This window comes from Fringilla coelebs (genome assembly GCF_963513975.1).
Source record: "Fringilla coelebs genome assembly, chromosome: Z".
Classification (NCBI taxonomy): domain Eukaryota; kingdom Metazoa; phylum Chordata; class Aves; order Passeriformes; family Fringillidae; genus Fringilla; species Fringilla coelebs.
Window position 1 is genome coordinate 11953790 of NC_140031.1, and position 15888 is coordinate 11969677.

Consider the following 15888-nt stretch of genomic DNA (forward strand, 5'->3'; position numbering starts at 1 on the left):
TGTTTCCCAAGCAAAACCTGGTGAGAAGTTGAACACGTGACCAGAAGCCAGTGTTTTCCCAGCACTGTATTTCTGTCAGGTATGACACAAGCTTTCCAAGCTTTTTAGTCAGAATCTGATTAATCTCCAAGGATGGGGCTCTTTCCATCACATACAGTGTCAAGAGGTTGGGGAAACAGCCTACTCAAAGGACATTAGTTTCCTCACAGAAATTCTGAAGTCTGTGCTGCACAAAAATGCTAGCCTATCACAGTCACCACAGGTCGCTTCTCATGCCAGAAATTCTGCTTTGTGAATGAAAGCAGAACATCAATTGCAGCATTCACCTGATCTTCCAAATCGATCCTGTATTTTTTTCTTTATGCTTCTTGTGTCCACTATGCTGAAATATAGTGGTTATTCCTCAAAAGAATGAAATTTCATGAGTTTCTATGTACCTTTTTTATGAGACGCAGCAGACATGCAGTCAGAAGAGAGATGGCAAACTAGAATAATTTCTGGCTTGGTTGCTAGTGAGAAACCACCTGTCCTACAGAGATTATTTGCAGTTAGGAGTCCATTTTTTATGGCATATGAAGCTCATGTCAGTAGACACAAATCTTAGCATCACACACAAACAGCACTGAGCCCTGTGTGGGTGCAGATAGCACGGGCTTAGTACCATGTTAGACAGAGATGATGAAAGGGCATGCCACCAGCCAAGTGACAAGATGATGTAGAAATATAATAAACAAAATCTTACTGTGTTTTTAGAGAGCTGGAAAGACTCATGGTAATAGATGACTCCGCTGCTGTTTTGGAATTTACTGAATTCTCGGTGGATGAATAAGAGCTGTCTTCAGATAGCTAGGAATAATGAAATCAAATGGATTAATTGGAGCTAGTATATTTTCTGCTATTAACAGCTCTGCTAGAATCCAAAGTCACTAAGGTATAAAGATACACAGACAGATACAGATATGGATAATAGATGTTGTAGTTGGCAGAGCTTCCTCCAGCTGTGTACTAAACCAGTGCCCTCAATTAAAATACTAAAATCTCACTTTCTAAATAAGCAAAATCCAAAACACCCAAAGCAAATTTTTCCACAGAACCCTGATATCATAAAGGTAAGACAGCCTGCAGAGAAGAGATAATTTTTCAAACACAGTCAGCATGAGTTTAATATTTCACATCATATTAGTGATACAGTAATTCCACTGAAACTTACATGGGAACTTTCTTGAAAATCATGCATTTTTAAATGCATTATTAATTAACTGCTTAATTAATTAATTGATTAATTGCTTTAAAACAGCACTGGTTTGTTTGGTGTTTGGTTTTGATTGTTTTGAGTGTTTATGTTTGGTTGGTTTATTTTCTTAATTTGAGTTCCAGTAAAATTATTTTTCTTTTTACCTGAGCATATGCTTCTTTCTTAGTCATTAGAGATACTACAGGAATTTCAGGACAGGTCAGGGCTTGTGGGGGCTGTAAAGTGGCAGGTCTAATGACATTCCATAATTGACTTGGTGACAAGGATCCTTGCAAAATACAAAGACAAAATATTTAAACATATACTTTTTCTTCACATCTAATTCATACCTATATGTCTTACCTCTTAACTGAAACCTTCAAAACATTTTTAAACAATATTTACTGTTGTTTATTTGCTTCATATTCTGAAAAATTTTAATGGTTTCTAAAATACACAACTCTGAAGTGAAACCAATGTGTTACCCTATCAGGATAAAAAAGTAATGTGTTACATACATAAACATTCTATTTGTAATTACAAAATATATTTGCACTTTTTATATATATATTTAAGTATATCTTTATACTTATATTTATTGTTTTAGATAAGTCTTCTGGCATTTCAGATTTAATTCTGTATCCTCAGATGCCAAGAGGTTTCTTCATTGCTTTCTCCAGAAGCAGAGGTATTCAGTTAGAAACGTGAAATTTCACTATGGAAGGTTACATTCAGTCTACTCAGGAAATAAGTAGTCAGAGCAGATGGTCAGACCAGAGTTCATAGGTCATTTACACTGTCAAGCAAATAAGTTATGAACTGCATAAAGATACCTAGCCTATCATTCTGTATGGAAAAGAGAAGTTCCTTTTTTTGTCTTCCATATCTCTAAAGGATGTCTTTGTGGAGCTACAGTGAATAAATTACAATGACGGTATTACAATGACAATTACCTTCTCTTGTACTTTTGATAATGTCAGGATTTCTTTGAAGAAGAGCTGAAGTCATAAATATGTTATCCTTCTTTACTACAAAAAAAGAATTTAAAATTAAATCAAGAGCAAACCCAAATTCAAACCATTAGTTAGTATTTCTGTATCCCCTCCCTCTTTTGGTAGTACCTGAGCAATATTCCAACATATCCATTTGAAAAAGATCCAAGGTAACTGTTAGTTTTTACAGGAAGGCAGACTTTGGCATGAGAAAGCACCAGGTTTTCTGGCTACATCACAGTCTTTTGGATATCCATAAATGTTTGTAATGCAAAATCTTTTTCCATCTTTAAAACCAGGTGTTCCTGTTTTGTAGAAACATTGAATGCTACCTGATTAAGTTTCAGGCATTTTTAAGATGATTAAATGAGGCCCAAATACAGAGGAATAAATAAACAAATAAATGCCCTGCTCTGCTGAAAAGGCCTTCTTAACTTACTAGAGCAATGGCAGTGCACTATTGATGCTTTCACTGTTTTAATAAAGATGTTGAACACCAGTGAGAAGGTGACAGCACCCATGCTGTAGAAGCCTAGGAGGCAAGGGGGATGACTCGAATGTCACTGATACCCAAATATCTGTGGAGCCAGCCAAGAACTTCTGGCAGTAACTCACTAGCAGTGAGAAAGGGCAGGATGTGGCTGCAGAGGGTACCTGCAGAGGTAGGGCAGCACTTTTCCAGGACAGCCATAAGCACAACACAGCACAGCACAGCAGGAAGGAGGACAAGATGTGGGCATGGACTGTAGGGCCATCAAGACCACCCCACTTCCAGAAAGAATGAACTGCACATGAGAACTGATTTGCATAAAAAACCAGAAACCCATCTCTAGGGTGGGAAAACCTTTCTATATAAAGGTACTCCCATGAAGCCTAGGTGATCCTGGCATGCCTTCAGCCAGACCAGTGCTGATGCTGGAACCAGGACTAGCGATCTTTCTTTCTCTCTTTCGTGCTTACTCTCTTCTCCTCTTTAATCCTCTTTAGTTCTCTCTCTTCCCTTTCACCTCAACCCTTCATCCAAAACCAACCCTGTGGTTCTAATAAGGGATCACGACTTACACCAGTTTTCATGCCAAGTGTGTAATTTACCAGTAAAACTTTCTAAGCTTTTGCAGAACCTCTGACTTCTGTCACTCCTTTCCACCGTTACCACCCGAGATTTGTAAATCTTGGGTGCTGCCTTAAGGGTGTGATGCCACACATACACCATGTCCTGTAGAATGGCACAACTGATACACTACATACAATCACCACTCTTCCATTGCAAGAGTGTGTTTTGCTGCTATTAAAATGCTGGGCACTCTTAACATTGTAGAAATCCTCTACGCCAGTGTCTGTCAGGAACCTGTCTCTGGTAACAGACGTAGGCTAGGATTTGAGACCACTCCATCTTTCCTCTTAGTGCTAAGAGAATGAGGATATTCCCTGGATCCCTGGTTAGGTAGAAGACAGGCTCCTAGGACAGAAAATTATATTCCTGTAGGAACCATCACCATCATATTGCAAGCAAACTACTCATGTAATTATTCATGTAATTTAATTTTGTTTTTTTAAATATAATTTGTATCACACTCTGTAAATGCATACTCTTAAATTACTGAAAGATTCCACTCCTGCTCCAGAGGATTCCCCAACTATTAAAACAAATGTTATTGTCTACTGAAATGCCAGTCCTTTCAATCCTTTCTCCCGTCTAAATACCAGATTAGTCCAACACACTTCAGTTTTGTCTTGCAGGAAAAGTATTTCTGCACACATCTTTATTTTGGCTCATACTTGCTTTTCTACATAAATATTTATTTTTATTTACCTGTCTGGGAGGGAGGGAAAGTAGGAAGGATGTTAAATGAAGATGATCTCCCTCTTTGCTGTGTGAGAGGTGTACCTAAAACAATAAAAGATTAAATTATCACTTCTTTGGGGAATAAAAAAGAACAGTTTTAGGGTTAGCAAGGCTGATGCCAAGCTTTCATTGACAGTAGAATAAGTTATTATCTGCTACCCACCATCTTTCTGAAGCAGACTGCTAGGTTATGTCTACGCTGCTGACCCCAGGAAGTCTCTGAGGCCAAGCAGCACAGCCTGTCTCAGGCACACAGCTAACCCTCTCTGTATCAGCTCTGTCCTGGAGACTGCCAGGTGGAAAGGTTCAAAACACAGCCAGACAGTGACCTATCCCTGAAACAGTGTGGGCAGGCAAGAGGGAAAACACTCCAGCTTCCTCCGGCACTCTGCTTTATTTTTTGGTATAGGCATGCCCTAAAATTTCTCACATATCTATCCCAGTTTAACTTTCAGAGTAAACCAAACTCAGCTTAAGTCCTCTTGGGTACATTCAGATGTGATTAAAAAAAACACCGTATGTACATTAATGCCTCAATTCAGAAGTACCTTTTTGGTACCGTCTGTATGTTAAATAAAGATTGTAAAAAACAGATGAGTCCTTCTGCACAGTAGCCTCAGTGATTCGTGTTCATTTCCATGGAAACAGTACACAGTCCTTAAAGAGCCTTCCCAGTCAGCTCATGGCTGGGTGGCAGGAGGGCCCTTCTGGAAACTGCTTTGCATCTTAAAGGATTGCCCAGGGAACACTGATCTCTTCCAGAAGCCAGGGATATAATTCCTTTTGTGACCTCATCCTCCCTTGGCTATGTGAGCAATTCAGGAAAATTATATGAAATTTATGGATTTTTCACTACTTTATGTAATATTATGTGAGTATGGAAAAAAGAATGTATTTTTAATTAAGAATATGTTCATTGGAAACTACCAGCAAGTATCAATGTTTAAGTTTTCATGACTTGCAGCATGCTTACAATGCAGAAACATTCCTTAGGTGGGGGAAGTCATTCTTTTCATTGCCAGATGAGAATACAGAATTCCAATCAAAACATGACTGGAGGTAAATGTCATACCAGTGTTAGACTGAGAGTCAGACTTCTGGAAAGTCAAAGATGATGATCTTGCACGTTTTCTGGAACAACTAATGAAATCTGGAGAAAAGAAAATATAATGTAATTGACAGGAGGCATCAGCACTATGTTATGATACTGAATTAAAACTTGAACAAAATAAATTCTAGGAGGGACTTAGAGAAGAGCTTTAAGGCAGTACCTAAGAGCAAGAGGGCTTTGGAATCCAAGTCAACACCTGCCACAAAGCCCTGGGGACTTTTCTACTAAGTTCAGGGAACCCAAAGCAAGTACTTAGAATCAGTTCATAGTCCATGGGCTCAGAAAACATCAAAAATGAGGAGCTACATTATAACATTACCCAAGCAAACAGAAAAAGGCAGTTAGGAGTTCATACAGCTGATGAATACACTTGGTCAATTTTCAGGGCTACTGGAGCTTGTCTTTCTGTAAATATGAGAGGTAAGATGGAAGAACTCTTGAGGGAAGACAGAGACATATATATTAGGACAGAGTAGGTGGCTCTACAACCCACAAAATCTTAATCTGGTAACTGGGATTTGCCCCTCCTCATAGAAAGAGTCCAAACACTGTTTTTACAGGAAACAGGCAGACCTATGAATAACTCAGTTATATTATGCTGTCTCAGTGAGGTGGTGATTACCATTTTCAGCATTGCAAACTGGGTCTTCTGCAGGCCGCTAGAAAAAAAAATAAGCAAGGAAAGGTCAAGGAAATAGAGCAATCATTTTCTAGACAGAGACACAAAGTATAACAGTCCAGCATATATGCATTAAGTCTTGTTTCTGTTTTCTATTCTTCCCTGTTCTATTTTCAGACCATTTATTACAAGTGTTAGCCAGGGCTAAAACATTATACTGCTGCTAGGATAATTGTCTACCAAATACCTGTTTCTCACCAATTTTTATCAATAATGAAAAAAGGGGAACAAAAGGCTTTTTACCTTCAAAGAATGGTCCTTCTTTTCAAAAACAAATGTTGGCTGGGCAAGCACTGATTTCTCTGGAAAAGAGAAGAGACAGTTTTGAATACCAATTCCATAATAGTATTTATAAATCAGAGCTTTGAAAATGCTGTGCAATAACAAACAGGAGTTTATCCTTTTGTTACAAAGGAAGAAACTAAAGAGATGCAGTGATGTACAGTACATTAGGGAAAAAAAGCTACAATCCCCAAATCTGAGTGTAACTTTTGTCTAACTAGATGCCATGGGATTTGGCCTCATTTTTAAAATTTCTCTTTTTTTTTTTTTTTTAAGTGCTTTAACCTTTACAAGAAACATCTGCCATCCTTTAAGAACAAGGGTGAACTGGGTCTTTGCATAGCAGAAAAGAGCAAGGATGTGAAATGTAAAATATCCCTAAAGGAAGGAAAACAAGAGCATGTGTTACACTTGGCCTTTCAGCTACATTCATACATTTTGCTCTTTAAGCTTTAGGTAGGTGGATGTCTCGGGTCAGTTTTAATGTGTGTGTAAGGTAAATAAACATATGGATCTCTGTAGAGCAAATTTTAGTCTCAGCATACCTCTGCATCTCTTAGGCATAACTAAAAATATCTTGGATCTATGCTCTTTTTTTCTATGAAATATTTTTCTGCATACATTTGCCTCACATCACAGTTTATGTTGATTTAGGGTTCACTACTTCTACATCTCATATGACTTCTTCAGGCCGTTTATTTACTTTGTTAGGCTTGTGACCTTCACAGCCAGTGCAACTCTAACAGACTAAATTTGGTTGTCAGTGTAAAAGAAAAAGCTGTTTTCACCAGCACCACTGATTAATGAACACTTTTTATAAGAATTAAGGGCACAATTAATGGGTAAAAAAAAGCAGACACAAACAGATCTTTTTTAAAGACCACCCCATACAGGATTCATGTCATTCCAGCTTGATACATCTGTCATGTGCAGTAAATAGAAACAATCAGCTTCTGGCTATGAGCATATTTTAGCTGTGTACTTTAGATGACAAATGAAAAGCTAAATGCATGTATTTCTCTCCATGGCTGATAAGTACAGAGTTCAGACTAGGGTGACTGCTGAGCTATTTGACTGGCCTCTGGCCAGAGAAATCTCACACTTGATGCCTTGTTTGCTGACATTTGACAGAAAATTTATCACATGCACAACATTTTTGTAAAACTCTTCCTCTGTTACCTCTTCAACAAAAACATCCAATTGAAAATATGTGGATAGATATTTTTATCTAGAACTGCACACCTATCTGTGACCAAACAACTCGAGCTTTGGTATCAATTACTCAAAGGTTTAATAAAGCAAACATCAACCTCTCATGGAGGAGTTAAGATTGCTACACCAAAAATGTATTCAACTATCAAGGAAAAAATAAACATTGTTAAAATAAATGCTTCATGTATGCAAACAGGGGCAAGGAGCTTTAAACTTTCACTCAAACACAGGGATATACAGACAGAGGAATAACTATTACAGTTTTGCTGTTGTTTATTTTATTTTTACTTGGGCATTGTGTGTGTGCAAAGGACAGGATTTAACAAATTAAGCATGCTTTGCAATGAAAGCCTATTTCTTCCTTAATAGAAAAAGCAGGAAAAAAATGTTCACATTGTTCCACTGAAATAAAGATAACTCTCTGTCATTGAAAGTTGAAGAAAAATTCCACAATCTGGTTGCAGCTAGGGAGTAATGACATGACACGACATGAAGCAATTCCACTTCTATTCACTAGAGGGGAGTGGCACACATGAACAATAGTATTTCACTTATTGATTTTTTGAAGAGAATAGGCTTTTTTCTGTCCCCTTAAAAACAAACAAAAAACCAAAAATGAATTTCCTTATTGAATGAAGGAAAAATACAAAAAGTAGAGTAACTGTAGAAACTTTCATATTCTTCTAGTAATCTTCAAGCTCAGAAGCTTGCACTATTTTTAAAGGTACATTTTCTACTCCAAAGAATGGAATTAACAAAGAGTGAACTGCTGTGAAGAAGGAATTTACTTTCTCTCAGAGTTAACTTCTCCTAGATCTAAAAGGCTGTAGGGGATTTGAAGGAATTAAGAAATTTGAAACAGCGAGATGAATAATATTTTAAAACCCAAAAGAGGAATAATATTTTAAAACCCAAAAGTTCCTGAAGAAAAAAAAGCCCAACATAACTGCTTAATTACCGACAGAAACACGTGAAGCTACAGCATAATGGTACCTTTCAAAGATAAACATCCATATTTTAATATTGCAGTAAATATAAAGAATATATCCTACCTACTACTCTTGAGCCAAAGAGCTGCCTGCAGATTAAGTCAGAGGTTGCTGAGGCTGCCACAGTTATAGTTTGCACAGTTCTATAATGCTTTTACTCCAATCAAGAAAACCTTTTTGTAATTCCTGAAGCATACTCCGCAAAGCTCATCAGTAAGATCTTCAGTCCTCAATCAGGCTGTTCATAACAAGGTTTTAAAAACATGTTTGTGTTAACTATATAAGTATCCTAAGCATAAATTTCCATTTACATTTTCAGCTTCTCAGATATTCAGGCACAGCTGATCTGTGCTGATCTCCACAGAAAAAGACACCCAGAACTTCTTGGGGCTGTAACACAAGGCCATCAAGGAGTTACCACAGTCGTGTTGATGTGATAATTTTAACATTGGTCAGTCCCTCTGCATTTCTCCCCTTCATTCCCTGCTCTGAGTCTGCCTCTGGCAGGGTGGCTGTGCTGGCTGCAAGAGAAGCGCGCCCAGCCAGGCAGTGCCAGACTCAGGAACAGGAACAGGAACAGGCAGCAGCAGCCAAGGCCAGGCACAGGCAAATGCAGAGGAACAGGATTGGGTGGGATGGAGCCATTCTCCCTCATCCTCACCACCAGGACACTGACAGACATGGGCTGGCTAGTGCCTGGTTCAGACCGGGCCACTCCAGTCCTCGGCAGCTTGGCACTTGTGGATAAAAGAGGCTGTTGGAAAAGTTACCAGGAAATAATGCCAAATGAGCTGCCTCTGGCTGCAAGGACTGGAATAATCCACCAGCCTCAGCCAAGAGTGCAGACACAGAACCTGTCTGTCTGCACATGAATAATCACCACAGATTGGGCTCTCTCTCCCTTGCTACAGTTCCCCTGAAGCTGCTGAATCAGAAATCTAATGTTTGCTGTATTCAAAGACCAAAAAGGCCCTTGCCTGGAAGATGCATTAGAAATATTTCTTTGAGATCTCACCTGCATGGTGTCCTGGCTCCAGCCTCCTGTCCTGCACAGAGGCACTATCAAATGTGCTCACACCTGGGCTACCTGACACGGAAGGTGCCCGGGCTGCAGGATGGAGACCGCATTCCGTTTGAAAGAGCATTTTGGGAAAAAGTAAATGCTGGCTGATGCCATAGAAGATGCCACTCACAATAACATACAAGAAATAATGTCAAATTGCTTTTACCAGACTTGCTTGTATCCTAAAAGCCAGCATTGTCCATGAGATGTAAGAGTCTTTCTGTTTTTGCAGTGATATTCCACTCTTCACTTCCATTGCTATTGCCTTTTCTAAAACTATTGAGACTTCAGAAAATACATACACTGAAATTAACTGGGACCCTGATGATTTAGAAAATTTTAGAGTTGTTATTACTATTGTTCCATCCTACCCTAAACACAGACAAATGATCCATAACCTTTGAGGGCTAAGGACACAGTGGAGAGACTATAAGTACCTGTTTTTCATTTTCAGGCAGTCCAACACCTGAAATAATGCCAAAAGTGGTGACAGTACTGTTTCTCTATTCCTCTCAAAGTGATGCAAAATACCACCCTCAAATCTTTCAGAATATAAGATAGGATTTGTGATCTTAAAGGAAGTTTTTTATTTCTGATGTTGAAACAGTTAATTTTTACATTTTCAATTTTTAAAAATTAAATCTGTTGCATCTTCATCATTAACAAACTGGCCAGAAGACTGAAAATGCTTTAATTCATATTGATAGCAAAAGCTCACACATTTTTTAAAGTACAGATGAACCAGTTTCTTGGCAAGGCTGAGCCCAGCAGCGGCAGCACCTCTGGGATAATGAATTTAAGAAGGGTGAAAAAGTACTGCACAAGGACAATTGCAGCTGTGAGAGGAGTGAGAATGTGAGACAGGAACAGCTCTGCACACACCAAGGTCAGTGAAGGAGGAGAGAGAGAAGGTGAATGGTGAGGCAGCTGTTCCTGCAGCCCCTGGAGGAGCCACCCCAGAGCAGGGGGATGTGCCTGAAGGAGGCTGTGAGCCCGTGGGAAGCCCGTGCTGGAGCAGGATCCTGGCAGGACCTGTGGCCTGTGGAGAGGAGCCCAGCTGGAGCAGGTTCCCTGGCAGGACCTGGGACCCCACAAGGGACCCACACGGGATGAATTAATGGAAAACAACAGCCTGTGGAAGGGATTCCAGTTATAGAAGTTCATGGAGGACTCTCTCCGGTGGGAATGATCCTGGAGCAGGGGAAGAGTGGGAGGAGTCCTTCCTGTGATGAGGAAAAAGTGGCAGAGACAACGTGTGACAGAGCTGACCAAAACCCCATTGCCCATGCACCTGCCCGCTGAGAGGAGGTAGAGAAAGGAGGGAGGGAAGCTGAGGCGGGGAAGGGTGGGAAGACTTTTTTTAAGAACTGGGTTTAGTTCTCACTACTATATAGGAATTCTAATTTGACTGGTATTAAACTAAATTGACTTCCCTCTTTTTCCTGTGAGGGTAATTGCTGAGTGTTCTCTCCCTGTCCTCATCTCAACCCATGAGCCTTCCATAATTTTCTCTCCCCAGTCCAGCTGAGGAGGGAAGTGAAAGAGTGGTTTTGGTGGACACCTAGCATCGAGCCAGGGTCAACATAAATAAATAAAACAAACAAAAAGGAAAATAATGGCACAAACCAAAACCAAACAGAAACACCCTTCTTAATCAGAAAATTTTTTCTTAAATAGAATATGATGCTTGAAAATTGCATAATGTCCAGATAATTTCACTGACTTACAGAACCTATAACTGCATCCAACTTTTGCTTTAAAACATCCCAGTAAGCACTGCACAACACCCAAAGGCTACATGACAATTTATAATTAGCTTATCATTTTGTCCTATCAAATGATAAAGCTATGACATTGAATTATCAAGTTTCTGTGCTCTGATATGCTATAGCATATTTTGGAAGCTTTGCATGTTATTGCTATAATTTGCAAAAACAGAAGCAGAAACACTGCTGTATTTTGATGCTACAGCTTAGATTGCTGGTTCCCACAGAACTCTAACCAAACAAAGTTAATCAGTAATAACAAATTCTTCCACATAAGACTGCCATTTTGATTGCTTCACATCTAAACTACCTCAATGAGAACATGTATTTTGGGAAGATGTTGAGAAGAAAAGTAGATTTAATGTCACTTCAGTTACTACATCCCCAGAATTAATTTTATGTCACTGAAATAATAAGGAAAAAAACACTCAGAAAAACTTTGACTCTGTTGCTAATGAGTATGTGCTATGTACAGCTATCACTTGAAAAAACACTAAGACAAAACTTTGTGGCAATATACATGAAAGAAAAGAAGCAACAATGGACTAGCATTTAAGTGGGAGACATGGATTGAGAAACTTACATAGATAAATAAAATTAATTAAAGAATTTAATAAAAGAAATTATTTTCACTATGCTAGATGATGATCTGTACATTAGTGACTTCAAGGAACACCAGAGTTAAACTATGTAATAATATGACCAATTTTTATTCAAAGCGCTGCAAAAACATAGAAAACTGTCAATACTTTAGACAGCAAAACTGCAACAGGCAGAAGAAAAATACAAATTGTGAAAAAAAGAAACAAGATAAATTAACAAAATGTTTTGTTCTCTAAGCTTGTGCTCATGTCTAAATATTGTTTCTGGCTTTTGATACGAAAGACATCCGTCAGTATTTCCAGTGATGGACCATTTTCATCTAAAATTAGGTGGAAGTTAACAAAAGACTTTTTGGCTTCTGTCAAGGAGAAATCAAGAACAGGATTTGCCAAACCTGCAACAGAGCCATAGTTTCTGGTTTTAAAATACTCATGGAAGTTCACAACACTAAGCAGTCAGTTCACAGCCAATGACAGTGCCACAATGCTGCCAGCCAACGTCTTGGGTCCCTCAGTGGCCCCACTACATAAGCCAGGGCTTCCTCTGCCCAAACTTCAATAAAACAGATGACATGAGGCAAAATGGGGGTGTCTAGAACAGTACTTCATGCAACCAACTTAACAAAATGGACCAACCTAAAAGAAGGATGGGAAAGGGCTTATGAAATTTCCCATTGCTGACCCCGAGTAACAGGTGTGTTCCCAGAAGTGCTGGGCAGGTGAGCATTCCGATGGAATTCACACACACAGCTGGCAGCACCTTTGAAAAAACAGGTCACTAAATAAAGCTCTAAATGTGGACCTGGAAACCTACTTTCAGATTCTCATCTATTAGTCTTCATACTTCTGATTCTTCTTATGAAGCCTATTTAATGCTTTCTAAGACAACTGTCTTAAAAAATAGGATCAGTTTTAATACCATCACTGGGGATTTTCCAAGCAAACTTACATATTTTTTTTTGCTAGAGACATTGTAATACAAGATTGATTGCTTCAATTTCCATCTATATCTATTATATAATGGGTTTTATTTAATCTGTAAACACTAAAAGTAAAATAAGAAAGAAAAATAAGTTCATAAATCAAATGAAATTCTAATCACAAGAGTTTCCCATACACAAAGGTATCAGAGATGCATGTTGCTATACAGCAACATGCAGCTTCAGTATCTTAGTCATAGTTCCAGACCTGTATGCTAATTTCTAATACTCTTCTGAATGACAGTGAATCAATAAATTTCCAACAATTTCTCATGAATTCTGATTTTCCAAATATGTTCAATAGAAATCATTCTAAATAGTGAAAAAATACTTGAGTATTGTTAAAATAAAGTACTTCAAAAGTATTGAGATGAAATCTCGGGCAAAGTTTTTTATTATTTGAAAAGAAAGGGACCACTCACTGTTGTGAATTTTACTTCTGGAGAACTTAAACACATATCACTGATATTTGGCCATTGGCTGCACTTGCTGCAGGAGCATTTGTACTTCAGTGGCCCATGAAGAGACTGCTGGACACAGCACTGTACTAAACATGAAGTGCACATTGCTTATCTTGGGTTCACACAGCATCCTGTAAATACAGTTTGGGGAACCAGTAAATAACTTCACACCTCCCTGTTTGGATCAGCAGAGAGTACATCATCAAAGAAGGGAGTTTCTGTTTCATTGCACTCAGAAAGAATACAGTTCATCTAATTGACAATTTGCAAAATAAAACTTCTGAAGGATTTTTTCCTAGGACAGCTTTACAACATTTTTGGGACTCTGATACTGCACACTCTTTGTTGTACAAATACTTCATAACCCACATAAATAATTTCCCTGTCATCAGTGGCAGCACTTATGAGAGCAAGGATTCTTCATGAGGGCACAGTCCTGCATAATCAGACTCTTAACATTTTAAGACATGTTCATCCTCTCCTAAGTCACTTTTCTCAATGTTACAGATTCTAAGCACAGATAGGTATTTGAGTGGAAAGGGTTCTTCTGTCAAAAAAAGTCCATCTAATGCTCTTAGCTCCCACTGTGGTTTATTGCATGCCATGTGAGAGATGAGATTTAAAATTGAAAATACTTCTCTTCAACCATGTCAGGTGACAGCCTGTGGAAGTGTTTATAGATACAGCATATGGCACACCCACTCACCTCTGCAGAGCGCACTTCTCATCTTTGTATGGGTATAACATAAACAGGCATTAAAATAGCAATAAAAATTACCCTATCTCAGGAACATTGTAACATAATTTCTGAGAGAAATGTAACCCAGTTGGCTTCATTTCAAACAGTAGAGTGAAGGAAGTATTTTTGAGAGTCTCATCACTGGAGTGTAATTTTAGCAGTTATACAAGACCAGAAGTAACTGTGTCAGTAAACCAGCAGGACTACTGTGCCAAAAAGTGTAACCAAAAATTATTTTAGAAACAGGAAACATCCCGCTGCTCAGAATTTTTAATCTATTGTAAAAGCCAGTAAAATACCCAATGCAAGAGCAATAAAATTCATAAGCATAAAAAATGTTGCCCTTTTCAGGGCATTGTACCAAATTTAAATTTCATAAAGCCCTACGAGATAAAACAGAAGTAACACTCAGGGGGTTTGTGCAGAAATTGAACTGTACAGGTAATAAGGTCATGATCCAACAACACTCACACATCCATAAATGTCAGTGAGTAGGCTGGACTGTGTGCTCAATATTAAGCAAAAACTGAAAGGCTGGTCAACTGATAAATTAGCCCAACCTCTCTAAAATGTATCAGTCATAACATCAGGCTTAGCCCTTGAAAGTCCTCTTGGTAATTTCAGTTCATTCATCAACCCCTGTAGTAAAAAATGGTTGGTGGCATTGTCTGCAAAATGTGCTTAATATTAGCACTTGTTTTCATTATGCATCCTCACCAGTTTTTACTGATACTGATAAATGACTCTTAATTCATGGCTCTCCTCACTACCTAAATAAGGGATTTTGCTGTCCACCTCTGCAGACAGGTATCAGTCTGAGGAGCTAGAGCGGGACAGTTTTGCTCTCAAGGTGCAGGGCACGTCAGGGCATGCATGTCCAGGAAAATGAGCGTTGCTTCCAGGTATGGCTAGGAATGCAAGTGTTATTCCCGACCACTGTCAGGCCCAGCATTTAGGAAAGCTGCAGAAAGCTCAAATGGCGGGGGAGTTGACGCTGTCAGAAACACAGAGAGTCCACACACACACATCTGGTAGTGTCCTTTCCTCGAGTAAAATACGAATTGGAGGTTTCCGACAGATTACCAGTAAAAACAATGTAACAAAAAAGCACAGCCAGCCAAGCTCTTGTTTTGCATCACACACAGCACTGTTACCAACCAGCACATTCTTTGTGTTTATCCCATTCCTCCCCCCACCAAAAAAAAAAAAAAAAAAAAAAAAAACCACAAAAAAACCAAAAAAACAAAAAAACAAAAAAACCGGGGGGACACGGGAGACATGCAAAAGACAATAGCTAACAAAACCTACCTGTACAGCATTCCTCCTTGGGATCTAACGCGCTGCCGCGGGAGCCTCGGCAGGGCCTGGGCATGGTCTGTTCTCGCAGGTGAGCAGCTCGGTGCAGAGCCCGGGCACCACCGGGCCAGTCTCTTCTTTTGGGGAGGTCGGGCACCTTCGCACCCCGCCGGGGTCTGTCACAGCCAGCGCAGGAGCACCGCGTGCCTGCACATAAAACATTCCCTTCGCAAGCAGGAATTGGCTCGTTTCTCATTATGAGGTCAGCATAAGCTCCCTTTTATACGCATCTCTCTCTCTATACGTAATCATACATGTTATATACGCCGGAGCCGGCTCTGTAAACCTGCCACCCGAAGCGCCCAGCGGGGCCTCGGGACGCCGGTGCGGGCGGGCGGCGCTCCCGCAGCGAGACACGGATGGAGCGGCGCCGGCGGCCGGCGGGGACAGCCCGGGGACGGGGCCGGGGCCGGCTCCGAGCCCGCGGGGCGGGCCATGGGAGGGGACTCGGGGAGAAAGCCGGGCACGGGAAAGCGGGGAGGGAGAGAGGGCGGGCGGGGGAGCCGCCGAGGGTGCGGGGGCTGGGTCACGGGTGAGCTCCCGTGAGCACTGTGCCTGCTGTGGGGGTTTTTTTGG

General features: G+C 39.9%; 1 protein-coding gene across 1 annotated transcript in view; it reads right to left on the reverse strand.

Annotated features, from left to right (window-relative positions):
* Positions 1-15508, reverse strand: part of RANBP3L (RAN binding protein 3 like) — a gene marked incomplete at its 5' end in the record, with an annotated part of 29496 nt that extends 13988 nt beyond the window's left edge. Inside the window, 8 exons of the mRNA XM_084224605.1 lie at positions 743-846; positions 1399-1523; positions 2188-2262; positions 4040-4114; positions 5145-5222; positions 5806-5842; positions 6106-6164; positions 15265-15508. Of these exons, the coding sequence (XP_084080731.1) occupies positions 743-846; positions 1399-1523; positions 2188-2262; positions 4040-4114; positions 5145-5222; positions 5806-5842; positions 6106-6164; positions 15265-15508 (797 nt within the window). The remainder of the gene's footprint in view (positions 1-742; positions 847-1398; positions 1524-2187; positions 2263-4039; positions 4115-5144; positions 5223-5805; positions 5843-6105; positions 6165-15264) is intronic.
* Positions 15509-15888: the final 380 nt, after the last annotated feature.